The sequence below is a fragment of the Sinohyriopsis cumingii genome, chromosome 9 (genome assembly GCF_028554795.1).
Source record: "Sinohyriopsis cumingii isolate HCF-2022 chromosome 9, ASM2855479v2, whole genome shotgun sequence".
Lineage (NCBI taxonomy): Eukaryota > Metazoa > Mollusca > Bivalvia > Unionida > Unionidae > Sinohyriopsis > Sinohyriopsis cumingii.
The window spans coordinates 119,792,877-119,819,481 of record NC_142969.1 but is presented as its reverse complement, the minus strand read 5'-3'; the positions used below and the strand labels follow the sequence as shown (position 1 = coordinate 119,819,481).

Sequence of the window (26,605 nt, the reverse complement as noted above, 5' to 3'; positions counted from 1 at the left end):
CTTCACTGATACAAATATATTATGAGTAGGAAACTATTTTAAAAATGGTGAACAGTTTAAAATTAGCAAAATTACCTGGGTCATGTGGTCTTATCTCAAACATATCACAGATTGGGTTGCAGAACCTTTGTCAATGATATTTAAAAATAGTTCCTTAATAAAGGATTTTTGCCTTGGATTGACATAGAAGGATGCCAATTCTTTAATATAGGATTTCTACCTCAAACGTAGAAGGATGCAAATGTAATCCTCTGTTTAAGAAAGGCAAATGAAGTGGTTTTGGAAACATTCTGTTCTGTCTGCCTCACTGGTGTAGTGTGCAAGATAATATCTATTGTGAGGAACTAGATGAGTACAGGACAAGAAATATTTAGCTAACTCCAAGTACCAGCATTGTTGTACTTGGGACTGTGTTACAAACCTCCAGGTACTATTTGCAACTAATGAACTGCAGCATTAGCTCTTGGTGTTCATGATGATACAATATATCTTGACTTTTGACTCAGTTCCACTTTGATGTCTTTTCATTAAGCTTCAGCAATGTGGTGTAAAGAGCAAGGTTTTGATTTTGATTGGTTAATTTCTTCAAAGTAGGAGGCAGCATGTCTGTAAATGGTGCATGTCAAACTGGGCTTCTGTCACTAGTAGTCTCCCAGGGTGGTATTTCAAGACCAGTATTATTTATTATTTTTCTTAGGGAAAAATCAGTGATTTTTTTTACTCTGGTGGCTTAGATTTATTTTGGAACATGAATTCTGGCACTCTAATATCATGTAAAAAATACTGTTTCTCTGATATATAACAAAAAAACCTATTAAGTCAATCATATTATTCACAAAAAAAAATTCTTGAGTTAAAAGAAACAAAAAATGTTCGGCTTGAAGAAATCCTTAGCCCCCCCATAAATTTAAATGGTTGATCACTCAATGATCTGCCTGATGTTGTTGTTGTTGTTGTGGGCCTAATGGTAATTTTTCAACACATGATAGGCTATACATGGTGGCCAGTAAAACTGGTGGAGGAAGAATGTAGGAAAACTCCGGGCAGTACCACCAACCCATGGAAAGCTACTGACAAGCTTTCTTACATATACTTACTGGCCGAGTCTGAGACTGGAACTCATGTGGACAGAGGTGCAATGGCAGTGAAGTAATGAATATCTTTGTACAGATATTTGTTGATCATTCTTAAAAATACAATTCTATCAAGTCAGAAGATAAAACTTTGGGAAGGGACTGGCCATATTACGGACTGGGCTGATGACTGAGAACTTTTCTTTAGTCCTGTAGGTGCAAGGTTCTTCACATTGGCTGCAACAGTCCATGACTTAAGTATTATATGAAAGATGCAAATGAGAACAAATTAGCATTGTAACCTCAGCTATTGAGAAATACCTAGGAGTTAATGTTGATCCTGATTTAAAGGTTTTTTTTGAGATCCACGAAAATAAGGTTAACAAGGTTCTGGGACTCAGCAAACATTATAGTATTTGAATAGGTCTCCCTGTAGTGTTTATTCACAGTATTAGTGCATAATAATAATAATAATAATAATAATAATAATAATAATAATAATAATTAATAATAAGAATAAAAATAAGCTCATTTGGTCAACTGCTAATCTTCCACAAGTCCTTCTACAATTGCATTTATATGAGTACACACAGGATTCATACAGAGTAGTAGTGAACATGTGTAAAACATTAAATGTGAAAACTGTTGGCTGAGCAGTGTTTTAAAAAGTAATAATACTGAATTAAAAAAATCATGCAAAGGATTGTTTCTGTAGATGTTGACAAAGAAACTTTTAAAAAACTTCGCAGAGTCAGCTGACTTTATATAAGGTGGTATGTATTTCCATAGTTTGGCTCCAGAGAAAGCAAAACTCTTCTTATAAAATTTGGTTTAGGTAAATATAACTTGTTGTTTGAGATGGATCTAAAATCATACAAATGTGCATTTTCAACAAATTTAGAGTTGCATTTAAGATAATCAGGAAACAATCCATGTAAGGATTTATAGACTTGTAAACCCATTCTGAAACTGATTTACCCTCTGCTGAAATGGAAGCCACTTAAGAGTTTTTAAAGATTTGTTGATAGTGTATCTAAATCAGCATCAAGAATGACTATAGTTTATTGTTTTGAAATTTCTGTATTGTTTCTTGATTATCACCATTAGCCAGATAGACCAACACTATTCTAGGTGTGACATGATACATGCTTTGTAGAATATCTTTCCCTGTTCTTGATGGAGATAAGATTTTATTATGTTCAAGAGATAAATCAGTGAGCTGACTTTTTAAAGACTATTTCAACTTGTATTTTCCAACATAAGATAGTGTTTATCATGATACATGTATCAAGTAGATTTTCTTTTTCAGACTGATTTATATCCATTCCTTTTATCATTACTCTTGCTCATTTACCTATAATTATAGCTTTTAATTTGGCTGCAGTTATCTTCATACCTGTATGCTCATACCAGATATTTTTTTATATACAAAATCCCAATTTAATTTAGCACTAATCTCATGGACATTTGATTCAGTGTTATATAATGTCATGTCATTTGCAAACATGCTGGTGGTGGAACACTCAGTGTTATAGTGTAAATGATTGCTGTTCAGCAGAAAGAGTGATGGTCCAAGAACTGATCCTTGTGGAACACCTGACATTATTAGTTTCTTATCATAAAGCTTATTTCAAATATAAACTTGATGTTATCTGCCTTCAAGATAGGTTTGAAACCAAGTTAAACTTTCATGGTTATCTTGATATATGCTGAGCTTTTCCAGCAATATGTTGTGATTTACCAGGTCAAAAGCCATTGTATGGTCAAGAAGCACTGTGCCTACAAGGTTATCTTGATCTATTGATGTTAACCAATCATCTAGTTAGTGTAGTATGGCATGATTGTCCTTCATGGAAACCTGATTGTCATAAATTTTGTAAATTCAAAGATTCCAGTTAGTTTATAAATTCATTACAAACATGTCTTTCCAGTACTTTTGAGAGTGATGTTAATATTAATACTGATATAGGTCTATAGTTATTCACATCAGAATGATCCCCCTTTTTTGCATTGGAGTTACTTTTGCCAGTTTTAGCCTGTTTGGAAAAATACATGTGGAAATACTTAGATTGAAGATATTACTGAAGGTATCATCACTGGAAATGAGAGTTTTAGGAATATAGAACTTATATCATCTAGACCTGTAGCTGTTCTTACGTCAAGTTTATCTAACTGATTTTAAATGAATTCAAGACTTATTTTAGGTGTTTTGAAGCATTATTCTTTGTGAAGTTTTGATGAAATATGCTCGTTTAATCATCACTGGAGAATCTTTTATGAGCTATGAGATGCACAAGTTTTTCATTTATATTCACAATGTAATCATTGAGTGCTTTTGCAATTTCAAGAGGTTCACGTCATTGAAGGCTTTCCATGGTTTTCTGGGGTTCTTTTGTAATACTAAATGCATCATATTTCAGTGAAATTTTAAGGTTTCCTTGCTTTTGAATCATTTTGTCTGGATTCTTTTTCTCCATTGTCCATGATCTGTAATTGTTGGTATCTTTTAATTTATGAAATCTATTCAGTGTACTGCCACTAATCCAACTTATGTTGCTCGACTCTTTTGAAACCAACGGAAGCATGAGTGTTCATGGTGTTGGTAAACATACCTATCCAGATGTCAAGGTCATCTGATGGATCATCCAGACATTCAATTATTTTACCGACCAAGGGATATCTTTAATTTCCCTAAGGAATATTTGTGAATTGGATCTTTTTGTTATGTAATACTTTATATATTTGTGATGGTAAGGTTTTATTTGTATGTGTACAGCATATAGGATAATGATCATTTAAAGCATATTGGGGAACTACAACTTCAACAATATTGTCAGCATTGTTAGTATAGATGTGATCAATTAGTGTTTCAGATACCTCTGTTATCCTACTGGGTAAATGAACTAGCTATTGATGATTTAGGGAATTCATGGTTTCTATGTACAAAGTTTCAAGTTTATTTTTAATTATAGTATATCATGCATTGTCAGTGTTCGGTGGTCTAATATACATGCAGCCTGTTACAAATAGTTTTTGCACTATATGTCTTATTTCTGGAAAATTATTTATGTACCATTTTCTTCAAGATTATATTATTTTTTTTAAAGGAATGCCATCCGTAAGTCCACAACCCTTTTGGAACAGTCTGTCTTTTCTTTGAAAACTCTAGTTAGGAATTTTAAGTTCATAATCATGAAAAAGCTCATATAAGAAGATTGCACTAAATGCAAAAATATCAATTTCTGAATTGTTTCCTGAAAGAAGTAATTTGATTTTATCTAGTTTTTTAAAAAAGATAATGGATGTTCAAATGACACATTTTGAGACGCTTTTGTTTAAGCCACTGATTTGAGACAATTTTAAGTTTTGATGGGTTTTAGATGAATGATATGGAAATGTCTGAATTAATACTTTCACTATCAATATACGAACCATAATATTCCTCAAAATTTCTCTAAATCATAAACAGCAACTGTTTTTTCAGAAGATTTTTTAATGACTCTTGAAACATTAGCACATTCATCAGTTATCTCAGTAGCAGTGAGCACATTATGCTCACATTGATTGATGTAGGCACTTAATGGGATTGCACCAGAGGTAATTCCATGGGCATCATCACTCAGTGGAGTGTATGTAGTTTGACGATAAAGTCCTGTCACTCATTTATTCATGGCCCAATCAGCTGGATTTATAAGGTGTGATAAGAAGAGTGACAAAGGTAATTCCTAATCTCCATGATCTACCTTTTGAGATGAGATTGGAGAGGTACAGTAATTACAAAGGTAATTCCTTAACTGCATGACCTACCTTTTGAGAAGAGATTGGAGAGGCACAGTATTTACAATAATTCCTAATCTTCACTATCTACCTTTTGAGATTTGGAGAGGTACAGTAATTACAAAGGTAATTCCTTAACTGCATGACTTACCTTTTGAGAAGAGATTGGAGAGGCATAGTAATTAAAAAGGAAATTCCAGATCTCTAAGAGCTCTTTTTTGAGAAGAGATTGGAGAAGCTTAAATTACTCAGTATTAATTACAGGAGAGTCAGGGGAAGATGTGATTCAGGTGTACACTTTCACACAGTGATGATTATTATAACAATGGATAAAAGGAGAACCACTTCAGGACATGCATTTCACCTAATGAAAATGTAGCACTGGAGCTACATATGACAAAATTCATCTTGCTGTTGGCTTGAAATATTGTGTGTGTGTTTGATTTGGATTTTTAACGTAGCTTTAAAACAATTTCAGTCATATCGCTACGATGTCTGTAGTGTGACAGTTTATAGTGATGTCTAGCACTGGGGAATCATGCCACAGACATGTAGTATCATGTCCACCCAGTCACATTATCCTGACACCTGAGGCTGACCAGTCCAATCCTAATAATAACCATTTAATGCTTAGCGCCTAGTGAGGCAGCTGCTAGTACCATTTTTATTAGTCTTTGATATGACTCAGCCAGGGTTTGAACCCATGATCTCCTGCATCCAAGGCAGATGCTCAAACCAATAGGCTACCAGAGTGGTCTGCAGGAATGTCAAGGGAGATGTGAGGGAAGTATGCAGTTTCATACAACATTAGTTACTGGAGAGTCGGGAAGATGTGATTGAGGTGTACAACTTTACACAGCATTAGTTACTGGAGAGTCAGGGGAGGTGTGAATGAGATGTGCAATTTCACACATAATGATTTTAACAATGGATAAAAAGAAAAGCACATTAGGACATGCATTTCATCGAATGACAAGGTATCACTGCAGCTTATCCTGACAAAATTCATCCTGTTGTTGACTTAAAATCACTTGCCATCTCTTGTAGTTCTCAGGCATCTGCTATAAACACTTAAAAACTCATCGGGATGCATCTAGGCCTACAGGTCTGCTCTAGCACTAAAGGCTCAACCCTTCTCTCTTTGGTTAGTAAAGTTGGTAGTAACTGATATTACTATTGAAGATGACATATCTTAGCTAATAGACAATGTTATATATACCAAAAGCATAGACAATGTTATATGTGTGCCAAAAGCATAGACAACATTATATATACCAAAAGCATAGACAATGTTATATATACCAAAAGCATAGACAATGTTATATATACCAAAAAGTATAGACAATGTTATATATACCAAAAGCATAGACAATGTTATATATACCAAAAGCATAGACAACATTATATATACCAAAAGCATAGACAACGTTATACATACCAAAAAGCATAGACAATGTTATATATACGAAAAGCATAGACAATGTTATATATGCCAGAAAGCATAGACAAATGTTATATATACCAAAAGCATAAATTAGGCAAATACTATCTTTGGATCTTACAGGAGAAAATCTTGACAACATTAACATAATTTTCAAACAATATGCATGATATTATCACACAGGTTAGAGAATTAAATTTTTTACCAGTAATTAATTTTCACCTCAGAATGCATTCCCTCTGGATTCCTAAAACAGAAATCAATGAATATAGAGGTATTTGTTATTTGGATTACCTCAGCTTTATCTGAACGATAATTAAGAGCTGTTTATTCTTCATGAAAGTGGATACTATTAGTCACATTAATTGCACAAGGGTGTACAATTTCTGTGTATAACACACTTTGACAGAAAGCACTCATGTTTAATAATGGTGTATAAAACACTTTGACAGAAAGCACTCATGTTTAATAATGGTTTATAAAACACTTTGACAGAAAGCACTCATGTTTAATAATGGTGTATAACACACTTTGACAGAAAGCACTCATGTTTAATGATGGTGTATAAAACACTTTGACAGAAAGCACTCATGTTTAATAATGGTTTATAAAACACTTTGACAGAAAGCACTCATGTTTAATAATGGTGTATAAAACACTTTGACAGAAAACACTCATGTTTAATAATGGTGTATAAAACACTTTGACAGAAAGCACTCATGTTTAATAATGGTGTATAAAACACTTTGACAGAAAACACTCATGTTTAATAATGGTGTATAAAACACTTTGACAGAAAACACTCATGTTTAATAATGGTGTATAAAACACTTTGACAGAAAACACTCATGTTTAATAATGGTTAGGACATGAAGCTTATCTCATGCCGAGATGCTGTGTATTCAATATTTAAAAAACACTTTCATATTCACAGTGAATACTTTGAAATGAAAGATGAGATTAAATAAACATGAACTACATGTCTGTATTGTATTTTTAGAATATGATTTTGGTGTGTATATGTTTTGCAATATAAACTTGGTGTGTATAGTGTTTTGCAATCTTAATTTGGTGTGTATATTGTGTTTTGAAATAGTACTGATTGAATGTTATTGAAAATCTGTTTGTGGAAGTAAATTTTATAGAAGATTTTTGCCAAAATTACTGGTAAAACAACCTGATTTTGTATCATGGATACACCCAAGTCTTGTAGACTGAAACTTAACCAAATGATGCCACATTTCAGCATCAAAATCATCCATAATTTAAGCATTTTATTTTACATAAATGGTCCTTTTAAAAGCAGATATTCAGAAATAGGCCACTTAGTACATTTGTCATGCTTTTTTTCTTTTTCTTTTGATTTGGCTCAACAAACCTGATATTTGGGGTTGCTATACTCAAGTTGCAACATGACTGTGCCAAAATTCTCCTTAATCTGACTACTAAAATAATCTGAACTGTGCCGTGTCATTATGTCAGTCTTCCAATGTTAATACGTGCATGTGGTTTAGCCAGTAAGTACATACTGTTATCTGTTAAGGGCTTGTGGGCAGGGTTTAGCCAACTGAAGTAACACCAAGATTCTTACATTAATGTATGGCTTTAACTGAGCATGCTTTTTTTGTATGCCACACTGTTTCAGAAATATTGTATACCAGTTTAACAGTGTAAATGTTAAACTTAGCAACTCACTATGCAGTGTCACAGACCATGCAAAAAGTTATAGTGAAATGTAATATAGAATATCAAAACTGTTTATGCATATCTGTCGGAGTGAATTTTATTGCGTATCCATTTAATGTTTTGTTTTGATCTTGTGTTTGATACAGATGTTCAGTCCAAATTTCTATATCACACACTTAGATTAGAAGTTCTTACCAGTAGATTCCTTCTTTGACATCTGTACATGGATGTTTTAGATGCAGTGAATAAAAACTGCAAATATTTTGAAAGTGCAAAGGAGGGGGTATATAATAAATACAAAAGCACTGTTGTGTTTTGTTCCAAGTCATTAGAAAGAGCATTCTTAATATGGTTTATGACTGTGTCTTGGCCTGATGGACTTGACATATCCTATGCCATTGCAACTCATTCTTTCGCTGACTCAGAACAAAACATTTATGCAGTTTTGTATATATGCCAACTTGTATATATCACACTCAATGGACCCAAACATTTATCCTCTTTGAACTGATTGCCCTGGTGCATACAGCTCAAACTTCCAGTGAAAGTAAGAAAAAAAAATCTTTTATATGGAAATGACTTTAAAGGTAGGAATCACTACAAAATATCACTTGCTGCTTGCAACATATAAGGTAGCCCCTTACCCCACCAGACATCTTTCTTATTGTACGTGTTGTATTAATTTCAAATTTAGTACAAGATCTTTATATATTACAGGCTTCACAATGGGGGACTAATAGTGAAGTCAGTACAGAGTAACTCGCCTGCCCAGAAAGCTGGACTGCTTGCTAATGACATCATCTTCAAGGTAAAGGCTTTTTTAATATTAACATGAGAAAAATAAAATGGTTCATCCTATTAGGGAACTATCTGTATATACCACATGTATAGACTGGAAAACTGATGAAAATTTTGAAATGCTAGTATCTCGTATAGATTGGACAACTAATGAAAATTTTGACATGCTAGATCATGTATAGACTGGACAACAATTGACAAAATTGACATGCAGGTATCACATATAGACTGGACAACAAATTAAAATTTTGACATGCAAGTATCACATATAGACTGGACAACAAATTAAAATTTTGACATGTTAGATCATGTATTGACTGGACAGCTAATGAAAATTTTGACATGCTGGATCATGTATAGACTGGACAACTAATGAAAAATTTTACATGCTAGATCATGTATTGACTGGACAGCTAATGAAAATTTTGGCATGCTAGTATCATGTATAGACTGGACAACTAATGAAAATTTCTACATGCTAGATCATGTATAGACTGGACAACTAATGAAAATTTTGACATTCTAGTTTCAAAAGAAATAATCTGGTATATTAAAATGAAACTTGAATGGAATGCAAGACATTAACTACTGCTCCAGTGGCCTAGTGGTTAGAACATCTGCCTTGGATGTGGGAGGTCATGGGTTCGATCCCCGGCCAAGTCATACCAAAAACTTACAAAAATGGTACTAACAGTTTTCTCACTTGGTGCTCAGCATTACGAGGTTAGTGTTAGGACTGGTCGGCCAGGTGTCAGGATAATGTGACTGGGTGGGACATCATGTTACATGTCTGCGATATGATGCCCCAGTGTTAGACATCACTATAAACTACCACACTGCAGACATCGTAGTGATATGACTGAAAAATTGTTAAAGCTACATTAAAAATCCAAATCACACACACACACACACACACACACACATACACACACAAGATATTAACTATTTTAGGATCACCAAACTTGCATTGTGTGACTGTACCAATAACACTCTGAGAGGGACATTACATGTTTATATTTATACAGAAAACAGAGTCAGTCTTCTGGTACTTTCTCATGAAAAATCATGAGTTGACACATTTAGAGATTCAGTTAATAGACATTGTGTTTTTGTTCCAATTTGTCAGGTTGCAGTGTATAAACACAAAATTACATTTATGCTTTGTTCAGAGTCAGTGGAAAGATTGAGTTTGATATAGATTATTATGTATATCAATAGTATATCAACATTGTGTATTTAACTTTTGTTGTTTATCAGGGATTGTAATTGTCATTCATAGACAGCAAAATTACATTTTTGTTCATGATTGTAGATTATACTTTAAGATAATGATCACCTGTAAACAACATGGCTACTTGGATTTGAGTTCAGGACCTTGGTTTTCCCCATTGAAATTCTAGTGTTAACCTGATTTTTGTCTTGTTTGTTGGTTATAAATAAGTTTGTTTACTGATATTTGAGTTCACTGTCTTGCCTTATTTACAAATTTTAGAATGTTCTAGAAGCAAGCTTTTAATCCACATCCTGGTCATTTTAGGCTTTTTACATAAGGTTGTGATCCATTTAAAAAAATATTAATTCCTATTTTAATATCATTCTTTGTGGAATCACTTTAGTGGTGTTCAGATATAATTAAAGAGGAATTATTTATTTAAATTATTCATTGCAGTTACAAAATACTCATAAAATTTTGGACTGGAGCACTGTGATTATTCTGGATTATATTATTGTGATACCTCAGGACTATTGGTATAGCAGCATATTCAAGACCATTGGTACATCAGCACAATCAAGTTTCTTTGTATTCATTCAGATCACTCAATACTTTTGGACTTATAACTTTTTTAAGATTATATGGGTTTAAATTCACAATACTGCAAGTTCCTTTTAAATTTTTACTTTGTATTCTGGGGAAATAAATTATTTGTTGAATTTTATGAAACTTGTTGATTTTGCTTTTTCTGTTACTTCATTTAAGATTATAGGGTTGAAACATAGTTATATCCATGCTTTCAGTCCAAGACTTATTGTTTCAAAATAACAAATTAATTCTTTCCCCTTAACTTAAAATGCAAATATTTTTTTAATTTTACATATCTCATTTTTATGCTTTCAGCATATTTTTAACTGTGCAATTTGGATACAATACATTTGATATTTATTAAGTTCAAATAGGTGTGTTAAAAAATATCCACACCTGGAAGGTCTAATTTGTATGTGTACTATGGGAATACAGATTGAAAATCCCTTTCAAATGCCTTTATCAAATATGAAAGATTATAAATTGTTTTTCTTTCCAGATTGATGGCATTAGTGTACAAGAGCTATCCGAGAAGCAGATTGTTATGTTGACAGATGCCAAGCGTATGGTTGTAACCATTCATCGCAAAGCTATTGACAAACGTAAGTAAATGACGAATAATTTCATGATTTAAAAATAGATTTTTGTTCCTGGCACTTAAACTTATTAGCTATATCATAAGTGACTCTGCCACTGAAACAGTGACCCAGACTGGTCTGGGGTCTGGGCAGGTATCAAGGTCCTTTCCCAAGCATGTACAAAGGTAGCTTACCCAGGCTGGCTTGGGCAGGTATTAAACCTACGATCCTTGAGTTACAAGTCTGATGCTTTACCAACGAAGCAAGTGTAGCTCCTCGTTCAAAGAGAGAGAAAAACCCATAAGATCATACCAATGATTAGTGGCCTAATTGTTTTGTAATAATATTTTTATTATTTTACATTTAGCAAAACAGCTTATATATGATATTTTAGCAGTTTCAATGTTTAAAAGGATATTGACATTCCAGGGAAGGGAAGTAACTTGGAAGTGTGGTTGTGACTCTTGCAATTTAGGCCAAAATGTGTGATAGACAGTGCAACCCTGTCAAAATAAAAAATGTTATCAAATACATTTGGACAAATGTACAAGCTTGTCTGAAGTTTGCAGATGAAAAGAGCCTCTGCTATAACCTGTAATTAAATAATTATGTTAAGAAAAATGAAAATGCATCAGGAAATTACTTACACCAAGAACATACAACTTTATATTAGTTATGCCACATTGTATTTTTTGTGCACAATTTTATATACCATCAATCCACAACATTCTTAACTATATTTTGTACCTACAATTTTCTTTTGAAATAATTGCCAATTTTTGTATTTATAAAATAGTTGAAGATTATTTGTTTCTTATATAAATGAAAATCACCCATTATATTTATGAAGTGCATGAACAAATATAGAAAACGCACCATTTCTATGAAGAAATGTGACTCAGTTTGCAAATTAATAGCATTGGGCAAAATTTGAAAGCTGCTGTGGTACCTGCTATTTCTCTGCAAGGTGTAACATACTGTATTAATTAGATAAAGTATTTCTCTGCAAGGTGTAACATGCTGTATTAATTAGATAAAAAGCACTTCTCCGTGCAAGGTGTAACATGCTGTATTAATTAGATAAAAGTACTTCTTCCTGCAAGGTGTAACATGCTGTATTAATCAGATAAAATGCACTTCTCCCTGCAAGGTGTAACATGCTGTATTAATTAGATAAAAGCACTTCTCCCTGCAAGGTGTAACATGCTGTATTAATTAGATAAAAAGCACTTCTCCCTGCAAGGTGTAACATGCTGTATTAATTAGATTAAAAGCACTTCTCCCTGCAAGGTGTAACATGCTGTATTAATTAGATAAAAAGCACTTCTCCCTGCAAGGTGTAACATGCAGTATTAATTAAATAAAAGTACTTCTCCCTGCAAGGTGCAACATACTGTACTATTTAGATAAAAAGTGCTTCTCCCTGCAAGGTGCAACATACTGCACTATTTAGATAAAAGTACTTCTCTCTGCAAGGTGTAACATACTGTACTATATATATGAAAGTACTTCTCTCTGCAAGGTGCAACATACTGTACTTTTAATTTAGATAAAAGTACTTCTCCCTGCAAGGTGCAACATACTGTACTATTTAGATAAAAAGTGCTTCTCCCTGCAAGGTGCAACATACTGCACTATTTAGATAAAAGTACTTCTCTCTGCAAGGTGTAACATACTGTACTATTTATATGAAAGTACTTCTCTCTGCAAGGTGCAACATACTGTACTTTTAATTTAGATAAAAGTACTTCTCCCTGCAAGGTGCAACATACTGTACTATTTAGATAAAAAGTGCTTCTCCCTGCAAGGTGTAACATACTGTACTATTTAGATAAAAGTACTTCTCTCTGCAAGGTGTAACATACTGTACTATTTATATGAAAGTACTTCTCTCTGCAAGGTGCAACATACTGTACTTTTAATTTAGATAAAAGTACTTCTCCCTGCAAGGTGCAACATACTGCACTATTTAGATAAAAAGTGCTTCTCCCTGCAAGGTGTAACATACTGCACTATTTAGATAAAAGTACTTCTCCCTGCAAGGTGCAACATACTGTACTATTTAGATAAAAAGTGCTTCTCCCTGCAAGGTGTAACATACTGTACTATTTAGATAAAAGTACTTCTCTCTGCAAGGTGTAACATACTGTACTATTTATATGAAAGTACTTCTCTCTGCAAGGTGCAACATACTGTACTTTTAATTTAGATAAAAGTACTTCTCCCTGCAAGGTGCAACATACTGTACTATTTAGATAAAAAGTGCTTCTCCCTGCAAGGTGTAACATACTGTACTATTTAGATAAAAAGTACTTCTCCCTGCAAGGTATAACATACTGTACTATTCAGATAAAAAGTGCTTCTCCCTGCAAGGTGCAACATACTGTACTATTTAGATAAAAAGTGCTTCTCCCTGCAAGGTGTAACATACTGCACTATTTAGATAAAAGTACTTCTCCCTGCAAGGTGCAACATACTGTACTATTTAGATAAAAAGTGCTTCTCCCTGCAAGGTGTAACATACTGTACTATTTAGATAAAAGTACTTCTCTCTGCAAGGTGTAACATACTGTACTATTTATATGAAAGTACTTCTCTCTGCAAGGTGCAACATACTGTACTTTTAATTTAGATAAAAGTACTTCTCCCTGCAAGGTGCAACATACTGTACTATTTAGATAAAAAGTGCTTCTCCCTGCAAGGTGTAACATACTGCACTATTTAGATAATAAGTACTTCTCCCTGCAAGGTGCAACATACTGTACTATTTAGATAAAAAGTGCTTCTCCCTGCAAGGTGCAACATATTGTACTATTTAGATGAAAGTACTTCTCCATGCAAGGTGCAACATATTGTACAGTTTGAATAAATACATATTTAGAATTAGTTTGATTTAGTTCATCTTTATGTGGCAACATGAGTAGGAAGTTTCTGAGTGCTGAAGAAATTGGAATAATGTGTCTTGTTAAATCTATGTTTAATATGTCTGCAGTGGGAGCATATGTGATTTATAAACACAAATTTAGTTTGCTACATAAATACCTCAGCTGATGACCCTTCTGTGTCTTTATTTCCTGTATAAACTATTTTACATGGAAGTACTTATTATGAACTTTTGACTGTACTGTACAAGTACTTATTATGAACTTCTGACTGTACTGTACAAGTACTTATTATGAACTTTTGACTGTACTGTATGTCAATATGAGTAAACTTGTTGACAAAATGTTCTTATTGGTAGATGAAAACAGAAAATATGAGATTTCATCAAAAAAAATTAAAATAAAGTATAAAGGTTCAAGAAAAGAAAAGAAAGAAAAAATGAAAAAACAACTGATAGCATTTACAAATTAGCTCTGTACAATGAAATTATTTGTTTTCATAGGCATCAATGTTTGTGTTTTCTTTAAAAGGTTAAAATATATAAATGTGAGTACTTATAGTAATGGCTCTCGGAAGTTATTTACTGTTGTTTCCACAGCCAGATCATTGTTCTTTGGATCTAAAGTAGATCTTTGAAGTTCCTGAAATTACTGTCATATACAGTGTCAGGTTTTGAAGGTATAAAAGATCATATCTGATTTGATGACACAATTTATTTCTTTTTAAATTTTGAAGAAAAAAAACAAAAGCAATTATGTATGTTTAGATACAGACAGAAAAATGGACTAAAAATCATTCAGATCATTTGAGTCAGACTTCTGAAAATATTTCTGGAATTAAGAGAAGATATATTGAAACTTAAAGATTTGCTAAAGTTTTTAACTTTTTTCAGGATTCCTGCATAAAACACAAGCTATGCTGATCAATACTGAACTATCTAAACAGCAATATATGACATTGTTTATATACTAAGAGAGTGAGAGTTAAGAAATTTTGTTTTTTGAATGACACACACACACACACACACACACATGCACACACACACACACACACACACACACACACACACACACACACACACACACATATATATATATATATATATATATATAAGTAGAATATGAGACAGAGATGAACATTTAAATTACCTGTGTACCTAATGAGCACATTACACTTATTTCAGGAGAGCAATTGACATACTCTGCAGAGCAAGACCAGCATGGAAGGTAGGAATCAGTTTTGCCACAATTATTCCATTTGATTTCAGAAACAAATTACTTTTACAGCAAGCAGTGAAAATAATCTGGCTGTTTTGCCTAGAATCCAAACAAATTGTTATTTATATGAGCTACCACATTGATGTTATATAATTAATATCTTTAATTTTATTTCCATTTCAGAAAAAATATCAGAAATTTAAATTAAGCATAAAAAAAAAATGTAATTGTGTAATTGACAATACATGTATTTGGATTGCAATCATTTTCAGTTTTCTTGATTGTATGACAGACTTTCTTTTTTAAATAATAAACTTACACTTCTAATGAAAGAATGGAATATTTTGAAATCTTTCAAGTCCATATTAAACACTAGAAAAATGAGAAACATGACATGATTTTTACTGATCTCCTAACAAGAAAAGATATATAAAATAAACAGCATAAACTATATCAGAATCCAGTACTATAATAAAGAAAAGGTTGAATTTTACGGGTTTGGTCAGACCCATTCAGGTTGGGCAGTGGATTTACAATTGTTATGACCCAGTGGTCTTAAAATAAGTAATAGAAATGAGCGAACACTAACATGTTTTGTAAAATTAAAAAAACTAATTTATTTCCCTAGAATACAAAGTGAAAATTTACAAGAGAAAACACGCTATTATGAATTAAATCCCAAATAGTCCTAAACATTCTGTCACAAGTCCAAATGTATGAAGTTTCAATTGAATTCCAGTGGTATTCCAAATAAATTCCAATATTGAATGTATTCTGCCTGTAGTCTTGAACATGCTAATGTGCCAATGGACTGGAATGTGGTGATGTGTAAACAGTCTTTTGATGCATCAAAATAATATAATCCCAAATGCTCTTGACTGAATTCACTAAATTGATGTTTTAGTCCAAGAATATTATCGAGCACTTTATAATTTCAGTGAATATTAATTTAAGGAATAAATAAATACACCCAAATTAATAACTGAACACACCAATAAGAATGATTCTGCTTTTGATGTTAAGGCAAGAATGAATAATCCTAATGTAAACAAGATTATATACCCCTCTGCTTCACCTAGGTCACAATTACCATTTTCAGGAGATACTCTATCAACTTAATTGGAAATTTCCATCCTGGAAATTTCTAAGGTCAGAATCAAGACTTATCTTTAACTCAAATTAAAGTCAAAATGTTTGCAATTAATAATGATCTGAATATTTAATCCAAAATCAATGAGAAATGTTAACTATGTATTATGCTATTTACAAAATAAATGTCACTGGTCAGGTACACCATTAACTTGATTTTGGACAAACTAGGTCAAGTACACAATACAGATATACATTACACAGAATCAAGGATTCAAGTTAACAGTCATTACAAATTAAATATACATAACAACAATGATATTGGTGATTTTCAGTATATTGTTCATGATACACTCAAGTAAAGATACCAACAGACAAAATCATCCATATGGCCCATGCAGCTATAAACATTCTATCCATTAATTTGGAGATTGGTAAAACAATTAGTGTACAGCACTTGTTTTCACTACCCAGGTGTGACACGATATTCTTGATTATCGTCCAAAACTTTCAAACCTTTTCTACATATAGATGAATGCTATACTAAGTAAAAGACCACATGTAGCTTATTTACAATCTGGGACCTCTACAAGAAACTGGGGTCTGTTTTCAAAACCACCATGCCATGGAACGTTTGACGATGATATTATTTTCAGTGAACAATACAGGTCCCCTTACTCAGAATCAAAACTGGCTAATGTGATTGATTTCATGGCTAAAATAATCATCTTAAATACTGTAATTTGGATTTATAATGAACAGATTTGTTACATTAGTTACAAATTGGATTTCCTAGAAGTTCTAAATTAACTTAAAAATAAAGAAAATTTTGTTTCAAAACTTAAAATTGCTTTTATTAATAATAAAATTTCTGAACAAGGAAAGCATAGCAGCAAAAATGATTAAATACAGAACTCTTCTTTCTTTACAGACACAGTGAATTTGAGACCATTGATACACTTTCATCCAAAATGACTATTGATCCAACCAGTGGGTTTGGAGAATTTCCTTCTGAGAAACAACACAGAATACAACAACTCAAACCTGAACCAGACAGGAACCATGCATCACGGCGGGGGTCTCATTCCAGTTACCCTTTCTCATCAAGATCACAGGAATCATTGCATGGTAGGGAATATGTATCTCAACACAGAATACAAATGAGACACCAAAATGACACACCAGAACATTTTGTGTACGATGGCAGAAAATCATTACGTGATGGAAATTGGGCATTGGCAGCTTCTAAACCCAAAGAACATAGATACACACAGCGCAGAGGTAATAACATAGTAAATCAAAACTACTTTCCATGGATGTATGGGAGAAGTCATTCTGAAAATGATGAAAGACCGGGACGTGTTACTCGTTATGTGAGAAGTCGTTCTCAGTCACCACACCGAAACAGCACTCAGGTTCAACAGATTCATCATAAGGATGTAGTTATACAAGCGATTCAACACGGCTTGGAAAAACGACAGAGAGCTATCCGATTGGCACTGTATCAAATGCCAGACCCTGCAGACTATGAATGGGAGATTTAGTTTCACGTTTACTTTTATATTCACTACCTGTCTCAGAAAAGTATTTAAAATATTGACTTAGTAATAGTGATTCAATTACTGTATTTTCTTGCATATATGTACTCTGAATTCCAAACAGTAAAGACACAGATCTGCCAACATATAATATGCCATCAGATCAGGGTCTGTGCTGTTCTGGAACTTTTGATTTCAAGGAAAAACAATGACTTTGATCTGCCAGTCCATTGTTTAATAGCAGATCTGGGTCTATTGCTCTTTGTTTTACTTCTGATTTCAAGCCTATTTGCAATCAAGAATGCATTATATGCAGGTATATATATCTCTGGATTGGTGACAATCTTAAAACAATGGGTCTTGATATATGAGTTAAGATAATCTGATGATGGATATCATATGGTTATGATATCTGAAATAAGATAATCTGATGATGGATATCATATGGTTATGATATCTGAAATGTGATAATCTGATGATGGATATCATATGGTTATGATATCTGAAATGAGATAATCTGATGATGGATATCATAAGGTTATGATATCTGAAATGGGATAATCTGATGATGGATATCATATGGTCATGATATCTGAAATGAGATAATCTGATGATGGATATCAGGTGGTCATGATATCTGAAATGAGATAATCTGATGATAGATATCATATGGTTATGATATCTGAAATGAGATAATCTGATGATGGATATCATATGGTTATGATATCTGAAATGAGATAATCTATGTAAAATATTTAATGAAGATAGCCGAGTTGAGAAAATTATATGGTAAGAGTTGGTTATTATACTTGAGCTGAGATAATCACTGAAAAACATTAGTTGTCAATAAATGTATATCTAAGTTAAAATAACCAGAAGAGTGTTTATCAAGGTTGCGGCAACTCATCTTGCTGGCTCAGATAATAATTGAGATGATTACAGGCTAGATAAACAAATTTTTACAATAGGAGAAAGAGGAACTAAAATTTAAAAAAGAAACAACAAAAAACAACTTTGGAGATATTATTTCAATATTTTATATCTACAAAATTGTGATTGCCTTTTAAATGGAATTATAAATTTAACAGTGCCCCCATAATAACCATTTAAACTTGTTTGGCCTTGTGCATCAGTGTCATTCTGAGTTATTTTTTCATTTTAAGATACCACTTTAATCAATGTTGGTTATGTATACATAAGCTCAGTTATATTTTTCAAGTAAATTTTCAGTGTACCATTTTTAAATTAGCTTTGTTATCACTTTTTAATTTTGGACATTCTCACTGGTTACATACATGAATGCAAAATAAATAGACTACAGTGTGGTCAAACTTATTACGGAAGCCAGATATCAGGTAACTAATTTCCCAACTTAGCCTAAGGAAAACAGGGATAAGTAGAGATTTTTATCAGGCATGAAATCTGTCCATTTGTGCAAGGATTTCTAATAGGACTTGTTCCACTATATACAGGTTCAAACATCTTGATAAGCATTTTGAATGACAGAAGACTATTAATTCCACTTGAAAATTACAATTTTGGGTCAGCATTGCTAGCATAGTCTGTGTTTAAAAGCACAGGCAAGTTTGTTTCAGTCAAAACAGGGTACATTGCTTGTTTGAAAGAAATAAAATAAAGGCTAAATTTAATGAATGCCATTTAACTCTTGATATTTGTATTTTTTATTGCATTTTCTCTTGCTATACAGGGTTGGGAAAAAATGGTCATTATTATTTTCATTTTCTCAATGGACAAGTAAAAACAAATTTTACTTGCCAAGCAAAACAAAGTTGCCCAGAACAAAATATCTGTGTTTGCCATGGCTTTATTTAATCATCACAACATAAATATCCATTAAGGTACATTGCTTCTTTTAAAAATATAAATATTTTAATTTTGGGAACAAAGTTTGTTTGGCTGCACCAATGTGACATAATTTAAATGTAATTGTTTCAAATGAAGGTGTAATAAACAATGGATAAATAATTAGTTTTCAGCAGTATGCATAAACCTGTAAATTATTACCAACTTGTGATTACTATTTGGTCCATAGGTAAAAGTCTTAATGAGCTTTTCATTGATGAGACATAGAAATAACAAAGACTTTAAAATAAGATGATTTTCAAGACATACCAACACAGCACAGCACATATACATATATATATATGTAATGTGATTTATATTTTTAATGTAGGTTAACAATTTTTCAGTCATATCCCTACAATGTCTGCATTGTGGCAGTTTCTAGTGATGTCTAGCACTGGGGCATCATGCCGCAGACATGTAGCATGATGTCCCACCCAGTCACATTATCCTGACACCAGACCAACCAGTCCTAACACTAATCTCTTAATGCTAAACGCCAAGCGAGGCAGCTGTTAGAATCATTTTTAAAGTCTCTGGTATGACTCGGCCTGGGATCGAACCCAAGACCTCCCGCATCCGAGGCGGACGCTGTAACCACTAGGCCACCGGAGCGGTCAATTTAGATAGATTTATATTTTTTCATAGTACAATACAATTAGTAAAATTATTCGATCATATTAAATGAAATAGATATCGCAGTTGATACAACCATGAAAAATTCATAATTAATATATATCATTTTTCACTTTCCCTAATATTCAAAAGATTGGCAGGGCATTAAAAAGAATGCTGTTCTCAATAAATTTATTTAAAAAGATTTTCTTTTTTTTTCTTCTTCCTTTTCATCAATATAGAGATATGCCAGGCCAACCAGTCCTAACACTAACCTCTTAATGCTGAGTGCTAAGCAAGGCAGTTGTTAGTACCATTTTTGTAAGTCTTTGGTGTGACTAGGTTGGGGATTGAACCCATGACCCCACGCATCCAAAGTGGATGCTCTAACCACTAGGCCACCAGAGCAGTCACACACACACACACACACACAGACACACAGACAGTATAAGTAAATATTTTGAAAAAATAGCAAATTTAGTATTTAGGTAACTATAAAGACTGGTTAAGATCCTAGGATGCTTAAAAAAGTCTAGGTAACTTAAAATCAAAGTTACATTTTATATTAAATTAAAAGCATAGTACCTGATAATAATTCCTTGTAATTTTTCTTAATGCATGAAATGCTTATTAAATACATTACAAAAGTACTATATATATATATATATATGTATATATATATATATATATATATATATATATATATATATATATATATATATATATATAGTTTTCAAACTGGTTATTTATACCAGCACATGTTTGAGACTGACCTAGCTATGAAAAAATCATGCAGGTAAATGACCTGTCAGGTGTCTAGTCTGAACTTGGTTTGCTACCACAGACAGAGAGAAAATGTACTTAATTAATTTTCCATTTATATTCCAAATCCTGTTTCTAATGTGGTTATCTCAATTGTTTATTAGCACATGGTAATATAAATCAGTGAATAAAGAGTGAATAAATCTAAAACCTGGTAAACTCTACAACCTACAGAACATTGACTCTTCCACCTGACATTTAATTTGCAGTAAAATATTAAAAATCCAAATTATTTTTGTGTACGTTGCCAGAGATATAATTTTCTGCTTTTTTTGGTTACCTGTTCTATATTTGTCTACATTAGTAGGAAATATTCAGTTTCCCCTTTGTTTCTTTTATTAGCTGGTATTTCTTGTATGATGATGGGGTTTGTAAATCTGATTTATTTTAAAACTTTTTAACCGGCTTTAAATGTTAATTTAAGCTTTTGTCCACGTGTTAATCATTGTTTTTACATTTTGTATAAATTGTGTCTTAAATTAATACTATGCATGAAATCACTTTTATAGAACATTTTGAAATCAAAGTCATCTTTACAGTATGAAGTTAATGGGGACATGGTAATTTCTTTTGTATAAATATATTATATCACTGTGTAACTTATTTCATGGTGTTTTATGCTAGTTATAGTACTTTATGAAGCATTTCATAGTTGGTCATTTTGCATGGGCCAAAAGTAGTATCCTGTTCTGAACTTATGATATTTCCCATGATTCCTCCATGATAAAACTGAGAGCGGGGGACAAATGATACCTTTTCAAAAAATGGGGAGGGGCTTATTCCTGGTATTTAATTTCAATCAAATATGCAGATATGATATGCTCATGTAGTTATTTTACCAAGAGTTTTCATAATCTGCATGAGTATTAGGTTTATATAAAGATTTGAAATATTGATGGGGTACAATATACCTTGTTACTTCCATATTCCATTATTCAGTAAAGATCTTTGGGGGAAGAATTTAATTTCCAAAATTAGTGCTTGAACTGATTCATGCACTTTGATTTCCTTGTTCAAATGAAAGGTGTGAAAACAAAAGAGTTTTTTTCGGTCACTGTCATTGTTTTATTGAATCATGTCCATCAGAATAGATTTCTCATCATGTGTACGCATATTTGTATTTCTCATTTTGGATCCAAAGCTTAAGTGTGTGTTTGTGTGTGTGTGTATATATATATATATATATATATATATATATGTTTACATGCACCCACCCACACACACTTATTTATGCACAACTACGACACTGCAGACATCGTAGCGATATGACTGAAAACTTGTTAAAGCTACGTTAAAAATCCAAATCACACACAAACACACACAACTTTGTATTGTTATTTCTGTTGGTGGAAATTGCCCCTTGTGATTCTTATACATAGGAATCCAAACATTTTTGAACATTTTGTGTTATGTGTTTGTTCTGTATATGGAAGTTTCTTTTTCTGAGCAAATTTATATATATATATATATATATATATATATATATATATATATATATATATATATATATATATATATATACACACACACATACACACACACACCCCCTGGATGGCTGAGTGGGCTAAATCACTCACTCAGCTTGGCCTGTGTGGGTATATGAGGAAGGATACCATTAGCTTCTCATGGATTGGTGATTTTTCCCAGGGCCTTTCCTGTTTCTTCTTCCACAAAATATATTTGCTGCCATGTATAGTCTATTAATTGATGAAAAGTGGCATTAAACCACAAAAACAAAACAACAAAACAAACACATATTATTGTTAGTTAGGTTCTCCTGTTCCTTTTGCGACACTGGGCAGTGATAGTTCTCCATTTCTTCTTGTCTTGGGCTTTGATTTCGCTGCTTTGAAGATGAGACCCATCTGGTTTAGGTGTTCTAGCATTGTCCTTCGACAAGTCTACTTCAGCCTTCCTCTTCCCTTTTTTACAAAGGTGGGAGTTCAGTCTATGGCTGCTTTTGCTGCTCCTGTTTCTGGTATCCTGAGGATATGCCTGATCCATCTCATTTTTGGGGGGGATCGTATTCAATTTTTGTTTTATTGGTTTTCTAGTTTCCATGTAAATGGAGAACACCAGGAAGGATGATGGAGTTGAACAGTTGGTGTTTTGTTACTAAGCATTTCGATTTTATATCCACGTTTCCTGTATTGTCCAGAACTGTCTGTATATTCGATCTTTGTACTTCCCCTATGGCTATAAATGTACTGACAGCTGATATTTAGTCCTAGATTGACTGCCATGTTTGAGATGGTTTTAGTTGTATCTTTTAGATTCTCCTCATCTGTCATGAGTATTGCAATACTGTCTGCAAACTCCCATCCTTTCAGTTGAGTGGTTTGTTTACCTCTGCCATAAAATAAATCAGCATGAGGAAAAGAAATGGTGATTGGGTAAATCCTTGACGGACTCCTGTGGAAGAAGTCTTTATGTCCGCTTTCGGTCATGATACAGCATTTGCAGTCTTTTAATAATGTTTTGTGAATTTGTACGCTGTATCAGTGATATACTATGAGATGTATACATTTTTTATTAAAAGAAGACGAGGCTTGCCGAGTTTCCTTTAAATGAAAAATTTATTGGTGTATCATTGATACAGCATACATACTATACATATATTTTATTTATATCACATACAAATACACATATTTGCATTTTGAATGGAGTTACCATATGCTCCAGGCAACTGAATGAACTCACACCCGTGAGTGTGTCCGCTACAAAATGTAGTTCTCTGATTTTTCATGTTGTTCACAATCACATATGCAAATTGATTAGTTGATTGTTTTCTTTTTGAGTTTCTATTTTTATTCACATTTATTAAATCAATACAAGACACACTCATGATTTGAACATGAAATATGGTTTTTATGAAGTAGTGCACTACAAACATGGTTAGCTTCTTGTACACTGAACCTGAACTGTCAGGCATTCAATGTACTTGCGTATAGAATTTAGTGTGGAATAGAAACTAAGCGAAATGATGAACCAACAAGATGTAATTAAAATATTTTAATATATTGACAGTTCATCTAAGTCATAATTCTGCTTTAATTAACATTTCTAAAGGCTATACAATTTTCTCTCTCTCTCGCTTGTCCTTTGGACAGTTTGACTAAACTTTACCATCATTCATAGGTCCAGAGGCATCATCATATTACACAGGCGAAAATCCCCAGTGCTCGTGTTTTTCATGGATTTTCACCATTATCTAGCTACGATAATCCATGGGGGGTGGGGTATGCGGGAGAGGGAGACCATTTTGGTTCTGATGAAATTGTGTACCATTTTAATTTAATTTAGAAAAAGGAGACTATTAATACTTTTTATCATTATGTTCATGTGTCATTTACGATTAATGAATGGGTAGAAATTCATCATTGGTCTACAGGCCTGCAGTTGAAAGAATGTTTATATATTTGTATCATTAAGCCATGGGCAGATCACAAATTGATATACCAAAAGTATTGGTATATCAATTTGCTTTATACCAACACTTTAAATGCTATGTTTTATATATATATATATATATATATATATATATCCCAAATTCTGGAGAATTAGCAGTGTCTTACTTCTTTTTCTGGTATGTTTCCAGGCATTTTTCAAGACTGCTATATTGTCTAGTGCTTTTTGGTAGTAAGGAATTTGGAGTCAACTACCCTCTTTTAAATTTTCATTATATACGGTTACTGAGAATATTTTAAAATTAATGCATGTAATTTTAGATCTGTTTTGTTATTGCCTGCATATATAATAAAGACAAGCATACACCAGTATTTATAGATTACATGCCTGAAGATAACCCATCTTATTTTCAGGTCATTTACAGCTCTAACATTGTCTTCTGTTTCTCATTTGATAAGCTGAGGGAGCAAGCCTAATGTTTTTCAATACATAGGACGGCACCTTATATGCAGGCAGAGGTATCTTTAGCAAAGATTTGTCAAAGTTATGTAATAGTTGTGGTGGAAGTGGGGGTGGTTGTATCATTTAATAAATGTTTTTATCAAGAATCATATTTTCAAGATTTTTGAATAAGTTTTAAAGATGTTTTGAACTAAGAAATGCTGAGTTTTTAAAGAAGAGAGAGACAGAGATTTTAATCAAAATATATTGTTTCTAAACTGATTTTATCATATACATCAGGTGAACAAAGTCACCGATTACACTTAACTTTGTGCTCCTTTCTAAGAGATCAATGGCTCTATGATTGGAAATTGCACAAGAGTTGTTACCTCACATATTATAATTTTGCATTACAGAGTATATATTTAATTTTTCCTATTGTTTGCAGTGTTCTAAATACTTATTTATATAGTAAATTTATGTATCAAATATTCTTTGAAATATATTTTATTGATAATTGTAAATTTTGAGCCCATATTAAATTTTCTCAAGGACAACTCACATTACACATTGTGTAATAACATTAGCTCAAGCTTTCTTTCAATGCTGCCAACAATGTTTAATTTGGGATAACAGATTCCATGCAATGTATTTATCAAATGTAATACTATGTAAAATAAATGTTAAACAATAAAATATTGACTTGTGTTTTCCATATTCAAGAAATTAAATGTTTTTAAGAAAAAATTCAAGTTATAAAATAAATTCAAACCTGTCTACAGCAGCCATCTATAGGAAATGGTAAAAGTAACCTTTGTAGACAGGTAACCTCTGATGGCAGGTGCAATGCCCAAGGTACAACTCCCAAACTTGGTTCAAGACAAATTTATATACTATGAACCAAATAGCATTAGCATTATTATTTCATTATTGTTAGCAGTTGTAGTATACATCCAAGATAAATATATTTAGTTTAACTATTAGCACAAAAAAAGCACTAATTTCTCTGTCTCTCTCTTGCTGTGTCTCTCTCCATAACTGATCAACACACACACACACACAAACACACACACTGTTGATACATGCTCCATTCATGGTTAATCTTTATCAAAGATGCAGCAACAGTGAGAATTTTCCGGTCATTGTTTTGGTCATGTTGAGAATTATGTGTCCTTTCATTATGTTAAAAAAAATGGGACTTTCATATAATATTTTCAAACTTTTGTATAGCAACACTGGAAAGAGGTTTATTGTTGACATTGCATGACTACACAGACACATTGGTTGCAAGATTTGTGTAGTCATGTGACTACAGTAGCAATGCAAATGGTGAGTAATCAGGTCAAATTTCATCAACACTAAAGTTTTGTCTCATTTGTATATGGATTAAAGAGATAACAATTAAAATGCTAGTAATTTCTCTCAAACTAAAAAATGTTACTATTGATTTCTTCCAGATATAACTCAATGTAACATTGTATAAGTTTGCAAGGTGAAATGGAAGGCAGCTACTCTATGCCACCAGTGAAAAGTGGCAGTGAATTCCAAGTTTACAATAGGCAATTGACTCTGACC

General features: G+C 32.6%; 1 protein-coding gene across 4 annotated transcripts in view; it reads left to right on the top strand.

The window, feature by feature from the left end:
- LOC149792586 (uncharacterized) overlaps window positions 1-22,697 on the top strand; it is a 74,611-nt gene extending 51,914 nt beyond the window's left edge. For all 4 annotated transcript variants that reach the window (XM_089971212.1, XM_089971213.1, XM_089971214.1 and 1 more), the window contains exons 5-8: window positions 8,695-8,785; window positions 11,076-11,178; window positions 15,221-15,263; window positions 17,275-22,697. In XM_089971212.1, coding sequence (XP_089827338.1) covers window positions 8,695-8,785; window positions 11,076-11,178; window positions 15,221-15,263; window positions 17,275-17,887 — 850 coding nt within the window. In that variant the 3' untranslated portion in view covers window positions 17,888-22,697. The remainder of the gene's footprint in view (window positions 1-8,694; window positions 8,786-11,075; window positions 11,179-15,220; window positions 15,264-17,274) is intronic.
- The last annotated feature ends 3,908 nt before the right edge of the window (window positions 22,698-26,605 follow it).